This window comes from Molothrus ater, chromosome 2 (genome assembly GCF_012460135.2).
Source record: "Molothrus ater isolate BHLD 08-10-18 breed brown headed cowbird chromosome 2, BPBGC_Mater_1.1, whole genome shotgun sequence".
NCBI classification, from domain to species: Eukaryota; Metazoa; Chordata; class Aves; order Passeriformes; family Icteridae; genus Molothrus; species Molothrus ater.
The window spans coordinates 114,812,001-114,829,099 of NC_050479.2; the positions used below are offsets into that span (position 1 = coordinate 114,812,001).

At 42.0% G+C, this 17,099-nt stretch overlaps 1 protein-coding gene across 1 annotated transcript in view; it reads left to right on the forward strand.

Annotated features, from left to right (window-relative positions):
- ADAMTS5 (ADAM metallopeptidase with thrombospondin type 1 motif 5) overlaps positions 1 to 17,099 on the forward strand; it is a 39,565-nt gene that overhangs the window by 12,911 nt on the left and 9,555 nt on the right. The window contains exons 3-7 of the mRNA XM_036404184.1: positions 9,832 to 9,999; positions 13,694 to 13,977; positions 15,086 to 15,269; positions 15,692 to 15,867; positions 16,508 to 16,683. Of these exons, the coding sequence (XP_036260077.1) occupies positions 9,832 to 9,999; positions 13,694 to 13,977; positions 15,086 to 15,269; positions 15,692 to 15,867; positions 16,508 to 16,683 (988 nt within the window). The remainder of the gene's footprint in view (positions 1 to 9,831; positions 10,000 to 13,693; positions 13,978 to 15,085; positions 15,270 to 15,691; positions 15,868 to 16,507; positions 16,684 to 17,099) is intronic.

Consider the following 17,099-nt stretch of genomic DNA (forward strand, 5'->3'; position numbering starts at 1 on the left):
CCCTAATGGACATAAAACCTCTAGTTTGAGGCTGTTTAAAATAACATCCTCTTTTTTTTTCCTCCTCACCAGAAGTTTTTAAGAAAGGAGGGGTGTCAAGTCACAGAATGATCTTTGTGTGTGTGGCCTGAAGTGGGAGAAGCTGAGAAGAAAACACAGCTAAAATTGCTTGAGTACTTAAATTAAATCAAAGGTCAAAAAAAGGATGAAAAATAAAAGTGTGGCATGGATACCCTTTAGTTAAGCACTTTGGGGAAACCTTGCTGTATTTTATTTGGAGACCAGATTTCTTCCTGCAATCAGAAATCTCCAAGTTCCCCCTGTCCTGTGGGCAGGGTGTAACTTTAATTTTACAGTGGCTCAGTTCCTCAGCCAGAGGGGTTGCTCTGAGCCTGAAATGTTCTTTTCTGTCAATTGGAAGGTCAAGGTGAGCCACTGGCTGAAGCAGAGTCACTCTCAGAGGTTTTTGTGCATGGGGAGCAGATGCAGCATCTTTAGCATGGACTTGATCCTCAGAGTGTCCTCACTGTGACTTCCAGGGGATCTGGATGCTCCTTCTTCCCCTCTGAAGGATCCAAGTGCTTTTTCCAGGCTCAGATTCTTTCTCTGGAAGGCAACCAAAGCAAATTGAACTGCAGCTCAACCCGACAGGAGGATGCACAGCCCAGGGCCTCAGGTTTGATTGGTGCACAGGAAGCCGAAAAGCAGCTTTGCTGCAGAACAAACCTGCTGCTTCTGCTGCCAGGGTTTCTGCCACATCACATGGGAGATGTTTGTTTTATTTCTTCCAGATAAAATAGATGGATTTTGACCAGTGTTTTTTGAGGGGGAGTGAATGAATGAGCAGCAACAGGAAAAACCTCCACAGGCCTGTAAAGGAGAGCACAAGAATGAATAGATGCAAATTCTTGGTATAAATGATTAGCTGTCAATAAGAGGTGGAGATCTTTATATAAAGTGTGATAAGGTGGGACCTAAATCTTGTCCTACTTGTATGTAGGAAAATCAGTAATAGCTTGTCTTCAATGTCAAATGGAAAAAAAAGAGGACAGTGCAACAAAAAACTGGAAAGAAACCTTGTAACTTTAATGTGGTAATCCAGTTTCCCCTCAGAATACAGGGGAGCAGCGGTAATACCATAAATGTTACTTTGAAATCACAGCCTGCCAAGACATCCAGCCACCAACAGAAAATCCATATCTGGTTATTTTCTAGCAGGGTGCATGCTGCTGTCAATGGGACAGCAGTAGCCTCGTTTTCTCAAAAATAACCCCCTGGATTCTTGCCTGGAGTCATCACCCTGCTGTGGCATATGGATGCTTTTTTTTACTTCTAGCAACTCCTTCAACGACACCTCCAGAGCTCTGCAGAGCTGTCTGAGCTTAGGCACAGTATGTAGGCATTCTCCAAGCCTTTATTATCAGCAGCCTATTGTCTAAAAAAAAGATGTTTCCTTGCTTCATGCACTTCCCTGCCTCCTGGGGACATGTGGAGGAGAGCAGGAAAGAACCTGAGATTGCTCATAATCTCAACAGTTATTTAATGTTTTTCATAGGGCAGCACTACATTGCTTCTCCATGTGTCCCTTATTAAAATAACCATCAGGAAGCAAAACCAATGAGATTGGCACTCTAATACTCTGGACTTTTGGATCAGAGATTTGTTACTTTGACGGTGCTGAATTATAAACAAGTGAAGATCAGCATGATCCATCATCAGCAACAGGCACAGTCAGTCAGCTGGAATTACATTTGACATATTTTGTGATGGGATGTTGCCATGTTTTACAGCCTGTGCTATGTTTGAGGTACAGTCATGGTCAGAAGTTTGTGCTGGAGTCCCACTGTGCTTTGGCACAGCCTTACCACCACCCTAAACAGTTTGTCATCTACAAAAGCAAAATGAGAAGAGTTCAAGGGGATCTAAGTGGAGCTACTGCTGGTTTTATCTATAGGAAATTTCCCCAAATCACAAAGGGAATCCCAGGGAAAGCCAAGAATTAAACCTGGGTTTTGATCTAGAGTCTCCTGAGTTTTGATCTGGTCCTTAAGTACAAAAGCATCCTTCCTGCAGCCTTCAAGCAGGCAAAGCTCCAGTTCAGCTCAGTGGGAGTTACATGGGTCTAACATTTTAAATTATATTTATCTTTGTTCTTTCCATCAATCTTAAGAAACTTAATTTTTTAGAAAGAGGCAATACAGCCTTTTTTTTCTCAGTGGTAATGTTCATTTGACCTTTTGCAATGTTCCTACTCCTCTGTTACACAAACACTCTGGCATGCAGTTACTCCTTCTGTCCTCCTGAGTAATATGGTTTACTGATGTTCTTTCCAAGTATTTTATTTTTAGGCTATAGCTTTAGCATTGCTGTGTGGAACTAATTAAACCTTTGTTCATTAGTTGCCTTTTATCTTTCACATGTGACTTTTGGGGAGGCAAGGCCAAAGGGTGGGATAAAAGCAGCCTTCAAATACGTTTAAAAAATTGCTGCAAAAATTTGCATACTAAATCATTCCCCATGTCCACCTGGGACAGCACAAGGGGTAATGGCCTGAAATTGCAGCAGGGGAGATTTGCTTTAAGCATTAGCCAAAATCATCTGAGCAGGACAGTTGAGGGCAGGAGTGAAGTGCTTGGGGAGGCTCCGATTCTGAAGGTTCACAGGAGCCATCTGGCTGAAGCAGCTGTGGCTCAGGGGATGCTGATCCTACCCCAGGGCACAGGGATGCACAGGATGCCTTTTCAAGGTCTCTGCTCAGCATCATTTTCTGTGGTTATGAGGAGTTATCACAACATCCTCCACAGCTGGGCTGTTTAATGCCTGAAACCAAGGGGCTGCACAGAAACTAAAACTAAAAAATCATGGAATGGTTTGGGTTGTAAGGGGCCTTAAAAATGATCCAGTTTCACCCCCTGCCATGGGCAGGGACATCTTCCACTATTCCAGGCTGCTTCAAGCTGCCCTTGGACACTTCCAGGGACAGGGCAACCACAGCTTTTCTGTGCCAGGGCCTCACTGCCCTCACAGCCAAGAATTTTCTTCATATATTAAATAATGAGTTTGATACCAAATCTTTTCCAGCATGGCATCATTCTGTGTCCTCTGTCACCACTGAGGACACAAGTGTCATGAGCACTGTCAGCAAAATGTATTAGAGAGCATAATTTTCTGTAAAAAAGGCATTTTAGAAATGAGGTATTGCTCCTGGCATCTCTGCTCAGGTGGTTCACTGAAATACATCAGAATACCATGAACTCTGAGTGGGTTGCAGCTGTTCATTCAGGGCCTGAGCTGTGTTTAAACTGCAGGCCACTGAGGAAGGAATACCATGTCTAACTTACAGCAAACTCTGATTCTGACTCCTTCAATAACAAATGAAACTGAGAACAACGTGTGTGATACTTAAAGGAGTCTTTTGATGTCCGTAGAAGAGTCAAAAAATCCTCCCACTCCTTGTTTTGCCACATGTGCTCATTTTGTGTACACTCAAAAGTAACTAAAGACAGCAATCTTTCCTTTGCCATGTTCTGCTGAACATGCAGCCCTTTGATTTCCAGGCTGTCAAGATAAAGCAGATAAAGACAAGCTTCAGACCTGACAGCTACAAATCTCCTGGAGCCTTTCATTTCAAGGGGGATACATTGCCAAGGGCACAGAGTCTCACAGCCACGAGAAAAACAGTGGAGGTTGAGTCTCATATTAGGTTTCCTTCATGACAGATGAAGTTTAGGCAAATATCCAGGTAATCATAATTAGGCAGATTTGCTTTCTTAAAACAACAAAAGAAAAACAGAGAGTACACTCATTTAACTCTTCTCTGCTGACATACATCAGGAAAATTGCTTGATTCCTCCTCTTTGAACCTTTTTTTCAAAGTTCTATCTTAATTTCTGCTTGCAAAAGCTCTCAAATTAAGCCTTCATGAACATACCCCTTTTGATTAAGAGGAAAGGTGGGCAGACAAAGCTAAGCCTTCACAAGAGCTGAAGGTGGGGCAGAAAATTAAGCTGATGCCTCAAAAAGCAAACATCAGCTGTCTAAAAGGTTGCTGGTTAAAATTTTGAATAAAAATTCTTGGCTTGCCCAGCAATGTTTTTATTACCTTGTAATGTTATATAAAATATATCATTGCTCCACCTGCAGCAGGCATGGTGCTTAAAGCACACTGTAAAACTCTGTGTTTTGCCTAATATTTCACAGCAGTCGTTATCAGAAAATATGTTATGGACGTGGTTTAGTGGTGGATTTGGCAGTGCTAGGTTTATGGTTGTGCTCAATGGTTTTTTCCAACCAACCTAAGTGATCTCTGATGTTATGATCCTATAAGAAGTTCAGTGTTCAGCCTGGGCCTCCAGCCTTCCAGACTGCAGGGTAAAGTAGGCATTGCTTTCCTCCTTGGCAGGTAGATAATACCAATCTAATGTAGTTTTTGTGAGGGGAGACTTTTGGTGCAGCAGACAATGCAATTTTTACATTCTTGCACTGTGTACTTCCACGGATCCATTCATTTTCCATGAGCTGCTGTGAATTACGTTCTTTCCAAGCTGCTCTGAGTTGAACAGGTGTGAAATAGGTGTCACCATCTCCTGCTTCTTCATTAAAATGAGTATTTCTCTTCTGCATGCTCCATTAATTAGTGCAGTGTGGACCTCCAAGGCCACATCTTTTTAATGATTATTTAAGTCTGTGTGGACACAGTGGTCTCTGAATGCCTGGGCAGAGCCTTGCCTGGGAATTGCCTGTCTGACAGGGCTGATGGGTCTGTGATCTCCCACAAGTCTGTTACAACAAGCCAGCTCAGCACAGGTTTGTTTTGTGTAAAGTCTGCAGCACTGGTGGGTAAATGTCTGATTGGGGCTTTTTTTTTAATGTCTGCTCCTGAGAAGAAGCTGCACTCCAGACTATTGTTTCATTGAGTCTGAAGAACTCTTTTAAGCCAGAAATATTAAAAACTGCCTCTGGGCTAGAGATTTAAAAGAGAGAGTGATTTTTTAAATCCTTTTTCTTTCATAAGTGGCTGATAGCAGTCAAAGAAAAGAAAACTGGAGGTAAAGTTCAAGAATAAAAAAAAGAGGAATGTCTAGTTTTATATTCTATGGAAATTTTTTTGTAAGCTTGTGTAATTCAAATCACTTTGCTTATTAAAAAAAACCACCAGCTTTATTAATTGTTATTGCTTAGGCCCATCATGACTTCAACAGGATTCCTGAGTGATAGCAGCATGAAGTTCTTAAGAAGGAGTCAGAAACTCACAGGAGTTAGGAAAACAGCCCATGCCAGAAGAAATGGTTTTCTTTTGACAGAGTTCCCACATGCAATCTTTGTTCAGCCAAGGAGAGAGCAGGAGGCTGATGCAGAAGGTCTGGGCTGGTGATTATTAGCCCAAGGAATGTTGAGCCAGGAGCTTCCTGAACCCTGATCCCATGAGAGCCACTGACTCACAGGGGAACCTGGGGCAAATCTCTTGACCTTCTTTTGCTCCCCAGTTGTCCCAACTGGAAATGAGGTGAAAGGCATGATCTCACTGGCAAACATGTGCTTCATCCGAGCTGAGCTCCTCTGAGAAAACAAATTACAACGCCTGCAGCATTTTTCAGCCTGCTGTGTCACCTTGCATGTCTCCTGTGGTCAGAGGGACTACATGAGCTGCTCTTTGACATTCTGTCCAAATCCTTGTCCATAAGCAGGTGGCTTTTTTCCAGGAGACCCAGCTTGGTTTGTGCTTTAGCAAAGCCTGGAGTTGGCTTGCTGTGTGTTGTGGATATTTTCTGTTTTCTTGTTTCTAATGCTTGAAATACCAGTGAGAAATGTATGACAGTAATTTTGCATGGTGTTCACTCAGAGAACCTCTACAGATAGTCTAGAACTGTATATTAAGAAAAACCAGAAATATCCAGACTCCAAGAAGCATTTGGACATGAGCATTTGACAGTGCTCTCAGGCACAGGGTGGGATTCTTGGAGCTGTCCTGGGCAGGGCCAGGAGCTGGACTTGGATGATCCTTGTGGGTTCCTTCCAGCACAGGATATTCTGTGATTCTGGTTGGTTTCCCAGTGTTCCTGGGAATAAGAGATCTGCTTCACCACACATCCAGCACAGCTCTGGTGCATACCTGCTTTCCCTGCGGGCTCTTGTGTCCTGATCCTCAGAGAGGATGAAAGTTTTAACTGACTTGTCACAATTTCTCTGAAGTATTCCCACCTTGTATTAGGGATATACCCCCCATTCCTGCAAGGTGTCGGGATCATTTTTGAACCCTTTGCAGGTATTATTTCCTGCTGGGCTGTAGCAGGTGTTGGCCTTCAGCAGGAAAGCTGTGAGGGGAGGATGTCACTCCATTTGGGCCATTGGTCTTTTTGGAGTTGGAGATGAATTTACAAGCAGGCCACCTCCTCCTTGGCTACAAGAGGGCAAACCCTGCCTCCCCTCCATCTGTTTCCTTCACGATTTTGTGCATTCCTACAGCATAACTTAACTAAACACCATCCTGCTGGTAAAATTGTATTATGTCATTTTCACTCAGTGGGAACTGTCAGCACCAGTAAGATGCTTCATTAAGTAGAAAACAGCAGATAATCTACGAACCCATTCTCAATCAGTCATCATTTTACACAGCTGCTGGGAGCCTTTTCTTTTTCTTCAATAGCCCAGTTTGACGTTCATACTGGTACAAAATGGGGTGGGGCTAAAATTGGCATTGTTTTCAAAAGCCTTCTGTGTAAGATTTGTATTCCTCGAGTCTTCACTTCTGTCCAGAGCTTTCTCCAGAGCTCTGCTTCCATGCAGGATCACTTGAAGGATCAACCTTTCCAATTTGGAAGGCAAGCACCCCACCAGAAAATGCCCTAATTGTAATGGCGTAATCATGTAATAATAACATCAGCAGGGTTTTATGCATGTGAGGGATGGTGGGGAGAGACTTCTTGAAGTAGGAAAGGAAGTGTCCCTCCCTTAATTTTTGGATGCAAAAGGATGAAGGGTACAGGTGTTAAAGGACTTTGCTGTTCTCACTTCTGTGCTAGAAAGAGCAAAACTTAGCCAGGCAGTATTTAGAGATTACACAGCTCTGTGATACTTTGAATTTTGATTCTTTTTAATGAAATGCAAAACCAGATTGCAGCATCATTGGGAGTTTGTCATATGCTTTAATCACTTCTAAGTCTGGTCAGAGTGCCTTAAAAGGCAAAGTTAGAACAGGGAGAAATTTAGGTTATGGTAAGAATTAGGAATTTAGCTCCATGAAATCCTTCGAGAGTTGCATTCACAGTGTTTATAAGTGAATGTAAGTGTTTGTCACCCCAGGACACGTGCATACAAAATTAACTGGCAAATCAGTATGGAGAGCTAAAATCCATATATTTAATGCTATTATCCTCACTAACATCACTGGGGGCTAATTTAGAAGCCCAAACACTGACAATCAGAATTATGTATTTTGGAAATTATTCACTACTTACTGCTTCTTTCCTTGTCATGATGGGTTTTTTCAATTATTTTTGAAAATTTTAAACATAACGAAGGAGATTCACAAATACTTTGGGAAGCTTCTCCTCCAAGAGGCTGAAGTCTGCCAAGTAAGTGACTTGGTTCTTGTCATGCACTGGAACAATGGCCTGATTTAATATGACAAAGTAGACGCTGCTAATGAGGTGTGTCCTCAGCTCACCCCATTTATCACTGTAAAGCAGAGAAGTTATGCTGCTCTCTCATTAAAGGTGAATTCAGCAGCCCGACACTTTCCAGGAGATGACCCTGTTTCAGATTCCTCTGCTTTTGCCAAAGTATTTGGGATGAAATGTTCTGTGCTGAACAGTGGCCTGAGAAGCATTTCATTTTATTTATTTACTCTGAAATTCTCCAGTGAGGCTGTCCAGGCTTTTTCTGAGGAGGGAGGCTAAACTGCAGCAGTGTTATAAAGAAATCCTCAGTCTCTCTGCTCAAAGTGAAGAACTTGAAATTTACCTGCAGGCTTCCTCATATCCAAAGGCTATTTTTTATTTGTCTCTCTGAAGGAGAAAAAGAGAAAGATGTCATAGGTAGCAGAGAAACTCAAGAGCAGCCCAAGCTGCAGGAGCATTAAGAGGCTGTGAATATGTGCACTGTATTGTTTAGTCATGTACTTCCATGGGATGTCCTTAGCAGAAAATGAACAGTCCTGAAGAGTGAAGTACAGGTATGAAATAAAGTGATTTGTCTGGAGAACAAAACTGCATCTTATGTGGGTGAAGTGCTGCAGAGTGGTGTGGGAAATGAATTTGTAGAGAGGTTTTAAAGTCTGACAGAAGGTGGAAACAACCTTCTGATAGAAGATGGAAATGGAACTAGAAACAAGTTTCAAAGGGTGGCCTTACAAATAAGACTGGATACTTTAGAGAAATAGAGCTATGAAAGATGCACTGTAGTAGGACCCACGAGGGATAGTTTTAGATGATTGGTTTTAAGGCAGTTACAGCATGGTGTGACAAAAGCTGATAGGCCAAGAAACACTTACAGTGTATTATAATTGGGAAATAGTTGGCCTCTGATTGTGATAGCGAGAATTAGAACATCTGTATTGTCTCACCCTTCTCATGAGACTGAAAATGGAATAAAAGTTTTTAAACATCTCTCAATTGCCCCATCTCTAGGTCAGAAAAAGGCCTAATGGATAGAGTGGTACCAGAGGCTGTGACAAACTGCAGTTCTGCCCTGCAGCACTGAAAGCTCCATGTCACAGAGTTCTGGGTAGTTCTGAATGGTGCTATAAAATGCTGAGCACTCTGAAAAATTGCATCCTGGAGTTGCTGGTGTGCACCCAACTATCATTCATATCCCACACTGAACCAGTGCTGAGTGCTGTGGGATGTTACTCAGCCAAACTCTTTGGATCAATGCTCCAGCTTTTTTTATTCCCAGGGCTGTTTAGTTCCAAGGCAAAGACTTAAAAATTAAACTCCTTTTCTGCTGAGAGACCCTCACTACCTTATTTCACAAACATTCTGCTGTGAGGTAATTTCTACAACTGTGACCAGTCTTGGATCAGTAAATACAGTGTAAATACAATGTATTAAAGACTCAGCCCACTTCCAGAGATTTTGCTGTGTAGGTTGGAAGTGGTGCGCTCATTATTTGGTTACTCTGTCAGAGGAGTCTGTCAGTTTGAAATAATAATCTTAGCAGTGAATTGTTTTGCTCAACACCAGCATTTGTCTGGAATGAAACAAAGCTGTTGTCATCTCTTCAGAGCAAGTCTTTGTATGTAGTGCTGTATCAGATTGAAACTTGACATGTACCTCCTGATATTCAGTGTCTCAGTGCACCATAAAAACAGCTTTATCTGGCTTTATATAGGAAGTATTGCCAAACAAAAATGGTTTCACTTACCTGAAAAAAGGAAAGGCCAAATCTTGCAGAATGAGTCCTTTTCAGGGCATCAGGCTTTTTTTTCTCTGCAGTGGCTTTGATGGGTGGTCTTGTCCTTATTGTTAAAGCACTCTTGGTTTAGCCCTGCATATCTTATTAATCAACTTCTGGCTTAGGCTGAACATTTTGAGCATTAAGTTCAGGCTTCAGCTCTCTGCAGCTTTATTCCCATTCATTCTTCTACCCTTTGTTTAGTTGCATCATAAATACTTTTATTTTTAGCTATTTAAAAAGATGTAGCACCTTTCTAGACAGTTGCAGAATATTTTCACAAAGTTTTTCTTGCTGAAGGTGATTTGGAAAAATAGTAAGAAATCAATTGTTGATAAATATAAATGAGCACAATTCGCTTCCCTCACATGACTGTGAACTCCAGCTGGTAAACTCTGGATAGTCATATAATTGTATTTATTTATTTCATTTCCACAGGGCACTTGCTTGGGCTTTCCCACGATGACTCCAAGTTCTGTGAGGAGAACTTTGGCTCCATGGAAGACAAGCGCCTGATGTCCTCCATTCTGACCAGCATTGATGCTTCAAAACCCTGGTCCAAGTGTACTTCAGCAACTATCACAGAATTCTTTGATGATGGCCATGGTATGTGTTATCACTCCCTGTGTCTGCTACATGCTACTTGTTACTGTTAATCTATATATTTTAATAAGAACATTTTATGGCAGCTTATTTGCTAGATATGACATTTACCCCTCTGGGAATAAGGACAAAAATTTCGTTTTCCAAAAGTAGAAATGAAAAAGCATAGTCTTCAACTTCACTCTTTAATGAATTTTAAAGTCTTCACTGTGCTCCCAAAGCAACTGCAGTTATTAAACAAACCACTCAAATTCCAAAATGCTGAGATAAAAATGACATAATTGAGTGAATGGATCAAGTTGTTATGGTAACCAAAATGCTTATGGATAAATGTATGGTGTGTCTGCTGAATGTAAAGGTTTGCTTTTAAATATTTTGTTGGCTGATTTCAGTGCTCTCTGAAATATTTTTCTCTGCATGACTTAATTTTTTTCTCTCAATTTTATTAGATCCATTAATCTGTACTATCCTGTTTTATGGTCCATATTGCTCTGGCATTGATTTAATATTACCAAATTAATTTCCACAAATGAAGAGAACTTTCCCTTTTGAGTTACTGAGGTAACTTTCCCAGCATCCATGAATGACCTCTCAGAGAATGTAAGGAACTGTTTTCTTCTCAGTTCATGAGTAGCTATCATTTAGGTGTGTGGTCTTCAAGAGTTATTGATATGATGAAATTATTCATATCAAATTTGAACCTCTCATCGTGTAGGTTCATAGACCTCTGGGAATTAATTGTATTGCTGATGCTATTGCTGTGATTTCACATGCATATTTAAGGAGTCTTTTCTTGATGGATCAGCCATTCAGAGACTTTTTCTAAGTAACAGTCTTCTTTTCTGTAGAAATTTATAATTTCCCAGTTATTTTTTTTTAAATAAGGGATCTGTCCTGACAGAATACAAACTTCCATTAAGTTGAAGTGGAAATCAATAATTTGACTTGAAATGATATGAAAATTTGATCTGACAATCAGTGGCCTCAGCAGCGCTGGGGACATGAGTGGTGCTGAATGACACCATAAACTGATTTTGCTCAGCAGTGAAACACCTGACAGCTGAGTGCACTGCAGACACCAGCATTACATGAAGTCAGCTGAGTAAATCCCAGCTGAGAAATGTCTCGTCCAAGGTCAGCCAGGGGGCTGGGGAGGATCAAGGTGCTGATTCCCCGTCTTCGGGGGCCTGCTCTGAGAACAATAAACAGCTCTGTCATGGTATCACCATTTTTTTACACTCATGATATGACCCCAGACAACAGTTTGACATTTAGGAAGAAAAGGCTTGGTTCCTGTCCAGAGGAGAGTGACATTTATATCCATCTGCTTTTAGCAAAGCCTTTCCAAAGGTACTAATTGCCTTTATTGTCATGCCAACCACCAGGCTGTGGGATGGTTGCTTGGGACTTGGTGTGTTCAGTCCCAGTGATCTGTACAACCTGGAACAAGGACTGTTTGTATTTTAATTAATTTATATCCTGCTTATCTGCTTCCTGCACAGATCTTGTTCCGCCTTCCTTTTTTTTTTCCCCAAGATATATTACACATGGCATTGAGAGAGATAATGAGATGGCTTAATTAGCACTGTCATCAGCCAACAATGTTGCTCTATTCCAGGGCACAAAGATGTTCTTTGGTGCCCAGGACAAAAAAAATGGGAATAGCAGTTATGTATATGCTCTGGATGTTGAAATGTAATGGAGAATTGAAGCCCTCTCTGCCCTCCCACCAGGGGCCATGACAAGCAGGAGGTTGGACCAGCTGGTGGTAAAAACACCTGCAATTCACTGCAGCCTGTCCAAACATAGACACTGCTACAGTCTACCCATATAAAGATGGGGTTTTTTTCCTGTGGGAAATCCTTAGGAGCCTTCCCTATCCTCAGTTTTGAATTTATCGTGTGAGATCAGCTGGAGCACCTGGCTTTGTAGAGATTGCACAGCTTCCCTCAGTTAAGGAGAAGTTTGGAACTCATTTCCCTGTGTTCTGGAAGGGAAAAAATGCAGTATTTGCTGTGTGAGCTTGTGAAACTGAAATGATAGACAGATGAGTATATGCAAGGATGAGACTTTCCTCTCCTTTTTCTCTAAATTTGTATTTCCAGTTGAAATGAAGTGTTATTATGATGTTTTAAAATACTGAAAACCAGCTCTGCTTGGGAGTTTGATAAACCTAGGCATAGGTACAAAAGCAGTGTATAATACTGAATATTGACATGCTACAGCCTTCCTATCACTGCTCTCACATTTCAGTGGCTTCCTCCCTCCTCACAAGGTATATGAAGGAGGATTTACCCTCCTGTTCACTTTTACAAAGTGTACTTTTGCCAGAGCTTAAGCAAATTATGTTTTTCCTTATGTAAGGAAAAACCTTACTCCTCATCACATCTCTGATATTTTACACTACAACAACCCAGGGTATTTTTAATTATCTTTATGTCATGACAGTTAGCATTGGCACACCTTGTCTGCATTAAAATTTCAACATAATCCAGATGAAATAGAAGGCTAGGGTAAATCAGGGTCAGCAAGTGGAACAGGTTTAACAAGACAGTTTTTGGTTGCAAGTCATCACACAGAAAGAATTTTTGGCTAATTTGGCTAATTGGCATTAGTCTTTAGAAGAGCAGAACAGTTGCAGTAAGTGTGTGTTTTGGAAGGAAAACTCAAGCTATTGAGAAATGGGGTATTTGGTTTGCTTAAACTCCCTGCCATAGCTTGAAATTCTATTCCATCTTGTGTAAATAGTGAGGGTTTTATAGATAGGCTTTTTTCAGCCATGATGCAAGTGAAGAACACTGGTGTGGGTTCCAAAGTGAGGTAAATTGTGGTGAGTTATTTTGGCCGAGGATGAGTGAAGCTTGCCCAGACCACATATCCCTTTCATGAAGTGTAAAAGAGGTTACACTGAATAAATAGTTCTGCATGTCAACAAGTGAGGTTTTCAATAGTAAAAAAACCCCAGCTATCAGAAGATACCTAGAACATAAATGTGTTCTCATTTTTAGAGTGTGCCAGACAAATCTTGACCACTGCAGACTTTAAAACACAAATACAAATCTCTACATTCATGCAATTTTATCTTCCTGTTATTTATGAGTTTTTGTATAAATTACATAACCCTTTTCAAACTAGTTCCATAAGCAGCCAAGTATCACTCCTTAGAAGAAAAGTGCAGTCCAGCTTTAGTGGCAACATTAGTTTTGATACCCAGCTTATATTTTTCCTTTAGCCTGGTAGAAATTTTGATTTTTTGATCTGTTTTGTTTTGGTTTTTTGGCCTCATTGGCTACAAGTCTGTGCTTTTTGATTTTTCTGGCATCCCTTTCTGGCATCCTGATTTAAAACTCAAATTACAACTGTGCTTGCTTTTAGTCTTGCTTACGCGAGTCTAGCTCGCTCCTTAAATAGCAGACCAATAAATAGCACAGAATGTGTTCAAGTCTTGCATAAAGGATTGAAAGGCCAAAAGGACCTGGGTAAGACTCATTTACACCTCAAGCTGGGAATAGGCAGCCCAGCAGCAGGGTCAGAACACAGTAGCAGCAGTTTGACCTTGTGAAAACGTACTACCACCTCAGAATCTTCACATCACCATCCCTTGAAGGAGGCTCGCTGTTGCAGAACAATATTGCAGCACTTCAGGGAAAAGAACAGTAAAAAATGGAGTAAAGAACACCTTGTCTTGCTCTTGTAGGGAACTGCCTGCTGGACCAGCCCAGGAAGCACATCGTGGGCCCCGAGGAGCTGCCGGGGCAGACGTACGACGCCATCCGGCAGTGCAAGCTGGCGTTCGGCGCCGAGTACACCGTGTGCCCTGGCATGGACGTGTGCTCGCGCCTCTGGTGCGCCGTGGTGCGCCAGGGACAGATGGTCTGCCTCACCAAGAAGCTGCCCGCCGTCGAGGGAACCCCCTGTGGCAAAGGAAGGATCTGCCTCCAAGGGAAATGCGTGGACAAAACCAAGAAGAAGTACTACTCCGTAAGTTATCCCAAGGGGAATTGGAGAAGGCAATCCCTTGGAGGGGCTGGTCAGACTGAAACCTGCCTTGTTTTTTTAGCATGTAATTAGGATGTTGTTGGTGAGTGATGTAGGAAAAATGCTGCTGAGGTTCAGGAAGTGTATTTTCTTCCTTAAGGAAAGCCATCGTTCCTGGAAAACTGGAGGTAATGATTTTCCCATTCAGTAAATCATGGCTTTCTGACCTGGCACAGAAAGCAAGATAAATCTCATTCCATGTTTAACTTACAGCCCTTATCTGAAAGGACCCAGGTCCCTAATTCTAATGAAGAAAAGGGCAGATGAAATTAATCCAGAATATAACTTCTGGATCAGAAAAGTTTGTGCTTCCAGTGACGAGAACCCCTGTCTACTTAATACATCTGAAGAATCCCCAGGCTCATGAGAGCTGTCACCTGCACAGTTCAGATACTTCTAAATTCTCTGGGTAGACAGTAGCCCCTTCTGTGTCACCTACAGAAGAGATGTGGACTTGTAGAGCTCTGTGAAAATATTTGCAAACTATGGGAGCCATTCAAATCAAGATACAGCCTTTCTAACACTTTTTAAATGGATTTCTGTACCCTTTTTTATGGATTTCTATGCTTCTACATGATATTGCAATACTATAGCCAATGTAGCAGAGTTGACAGCTCCATCTCTTGCCAGTAATTCCAAGCAATACCTACACATCACAATTGTTGGATTTAATTAATCTCAGATAAGCAGTATGGGTTTATTCTGGGAGATGAACCCCTTGGAGCCAGTTTAAGGGGCCTTGTGGGTAGGAATAGCAAAAAATAAGAGAGCAGCCCATGAAACTGTGAATGTGTTCATTGAAGAGGCTGAAGGCGGCTGTGTGGAGCAAGGTCCAGCGTTGGCTTTGCAAATGAGATGTCATCAGCATGCAGATAAAAGATAGAAATTCACTTTGCTGGGAGAAAGAAGATTCCTAAGACCTGTTTTTCCTGAATGGCCAACTGAAGGAATTGCCTTCAGTTGAGGAAAACATTAGCAGTGACTTTGAGGTAACAGCTCCATTCATGTTTTGATGATGAACTCAGCTCCTGCTGTTCCATGTGTTTTTCAGGCTTCAAGCCATGGCAACTGGGGATCCTGGGGCCCCTGGGGACAGTGCTCCCGTACCTGTGGAGGGGGAGTTCAGTTTGCCTATCGGCACTGCAACAACCCAGCCCCCAGGAACAACGGGAGATACTGCACAGGCAAGCGAGCCATCTACCGCTCCTGCAACGTCACCCCCTGCCCCGCCAACGGTGAGTGCCCCCTGCTTCAGCCCCCCTCCCTTCACAGACACTAAACACTGAGTATCTGCCCTGAAACTACACAGCAAGGGCTCACTGTAGCCTCCCCAGGTTGTCTTTATCAAGGCAAGACGTTCAGCATTAGGACGGTATCCTAATTCTTCATCCACGCCTCACCCTGGATACTGTAGAGAAAGCTAAAAAAGTCAGTCCTCTAAAATGAATCACGCAAACTTTAGGCCTTTACTGCTTGTTAAGCCATTGGGAGATTTCCAAGCTAAAACAGTAGAGGGATTGGAAGGCCAATTCTAAGTAAAGAAGTGGTGTGACATAACTTAAAAATGATGTAGGAAAGAAATTGGAGTAATAGATGGACATAATGATATTTGCAGCATGGTCTGAAATAGCCACTAATGATGTGAATAATTCCACAGCTAAATCCTTCCGACAAGAGCAATGTGAAGCAAGGAATGGCTATCAGTCTGATGCAAAGGGGGTCAAGACTTTTGTGGAATGGGTCCCCAAGTATGCTGGAGTACTGCCTGGAGATGTCTGCAAGCTCACCTGCCGAGCCAAAGGAACCGGTTATTATGTGGTATTTTCTCAGAAGGTAATGCTCCAGTCAGGTTTTCGTGCTCCAGCTTAGAAGTGTCCATATTTTAGAAATCTTTCCCAACAACCAGGGAAAATAAGTTAATCGTGTGATGCAAACATTTAACTGTGTGATCAGTTTTAATGGTTTGATCTAGTGGTTGTGCCTTAGGGCCAGAAAATGAGATAAGTTTTTCCATATCTCAGTATGTGAATGCATGAAAATTATGGGCCTCTCTGCACTCGTTTGTTTTCAGTAGTGGATATAGGGCTTTCTGCCTGGAGTTTTCTGTCATTATGGGGTTTTCTGGAGGAAAAAGAGTATTAGGAGAAAAGAGTACATCTAACCCTGAACTATGTTTAAGGAGTTCAGAGTAACTCCTAAAAGAACCAATTAGCATAGGATAGTTAGTGGTAGAGATATGACTTGTGATCAGTTTGTTCTATCAGATGCAATCCAAACTGAAAGTTAGCTTTTGTCCTTGTGCTACATTTCATCTGCTTTTTTACCATCAATATTAGAGAAGCTCAGTGTGATCTGTCAGGGGAGGTGACCTGCTCTTAGCTAGTGACTTCAGTAAGGAACTGAGTTTTGCCAGGTGGATCCAAAGCCACAAATCTCTGTGACAGTCTGAAGCAAGATTTATTTGCTTTCCCAGGTCACTGATGGCACAGAGTGTCGACCCTACAGCAACTCAGTCTGCGTGCGAGGGAAGTGCATCCGAACGGGCTGTGATGGCATCATCGGATCCAAGCTCCAGTATGATAAGTGTGGGGTGTGTGGAGGAGACAACTCCAGCTGCACAAAAGTCATGGGAACCTTCACCAAAAAGAGGTACTGATCTCAACAGCAAGTGCATCTTGTTGTGCAAGTAGTTACTCTGCCACGTGCTGCTTGCTTTCTGCTTCTAAATGCAATTTGCTTTCAAATGGGGGAAAAACCACGCTGCCTGTAGCTTATTGTAGTTTCAAGATGTGCACAGTTGGCTCCTAGCATTATCCTGAAATTGGCAAAGCATCAACTGGCAAAACACTGCACCCAGCTCATTTCTGACACAAAGTGCCAGTGAAGCAGGAATAGCAAGTCATGCCACTTGCAAATCTTGCTGTATCAGATGGATTGTGGTTCCTAGAGGACAGAGGAAGAGGAAGAGAGATGAATCAGAAAGTTGTTGGGATCAGAATTATCTGCATCTCTCTGAAATTTTGTATTTCTCACTTGTTGCTGCATTAGCAAGCTACACCCTGAGA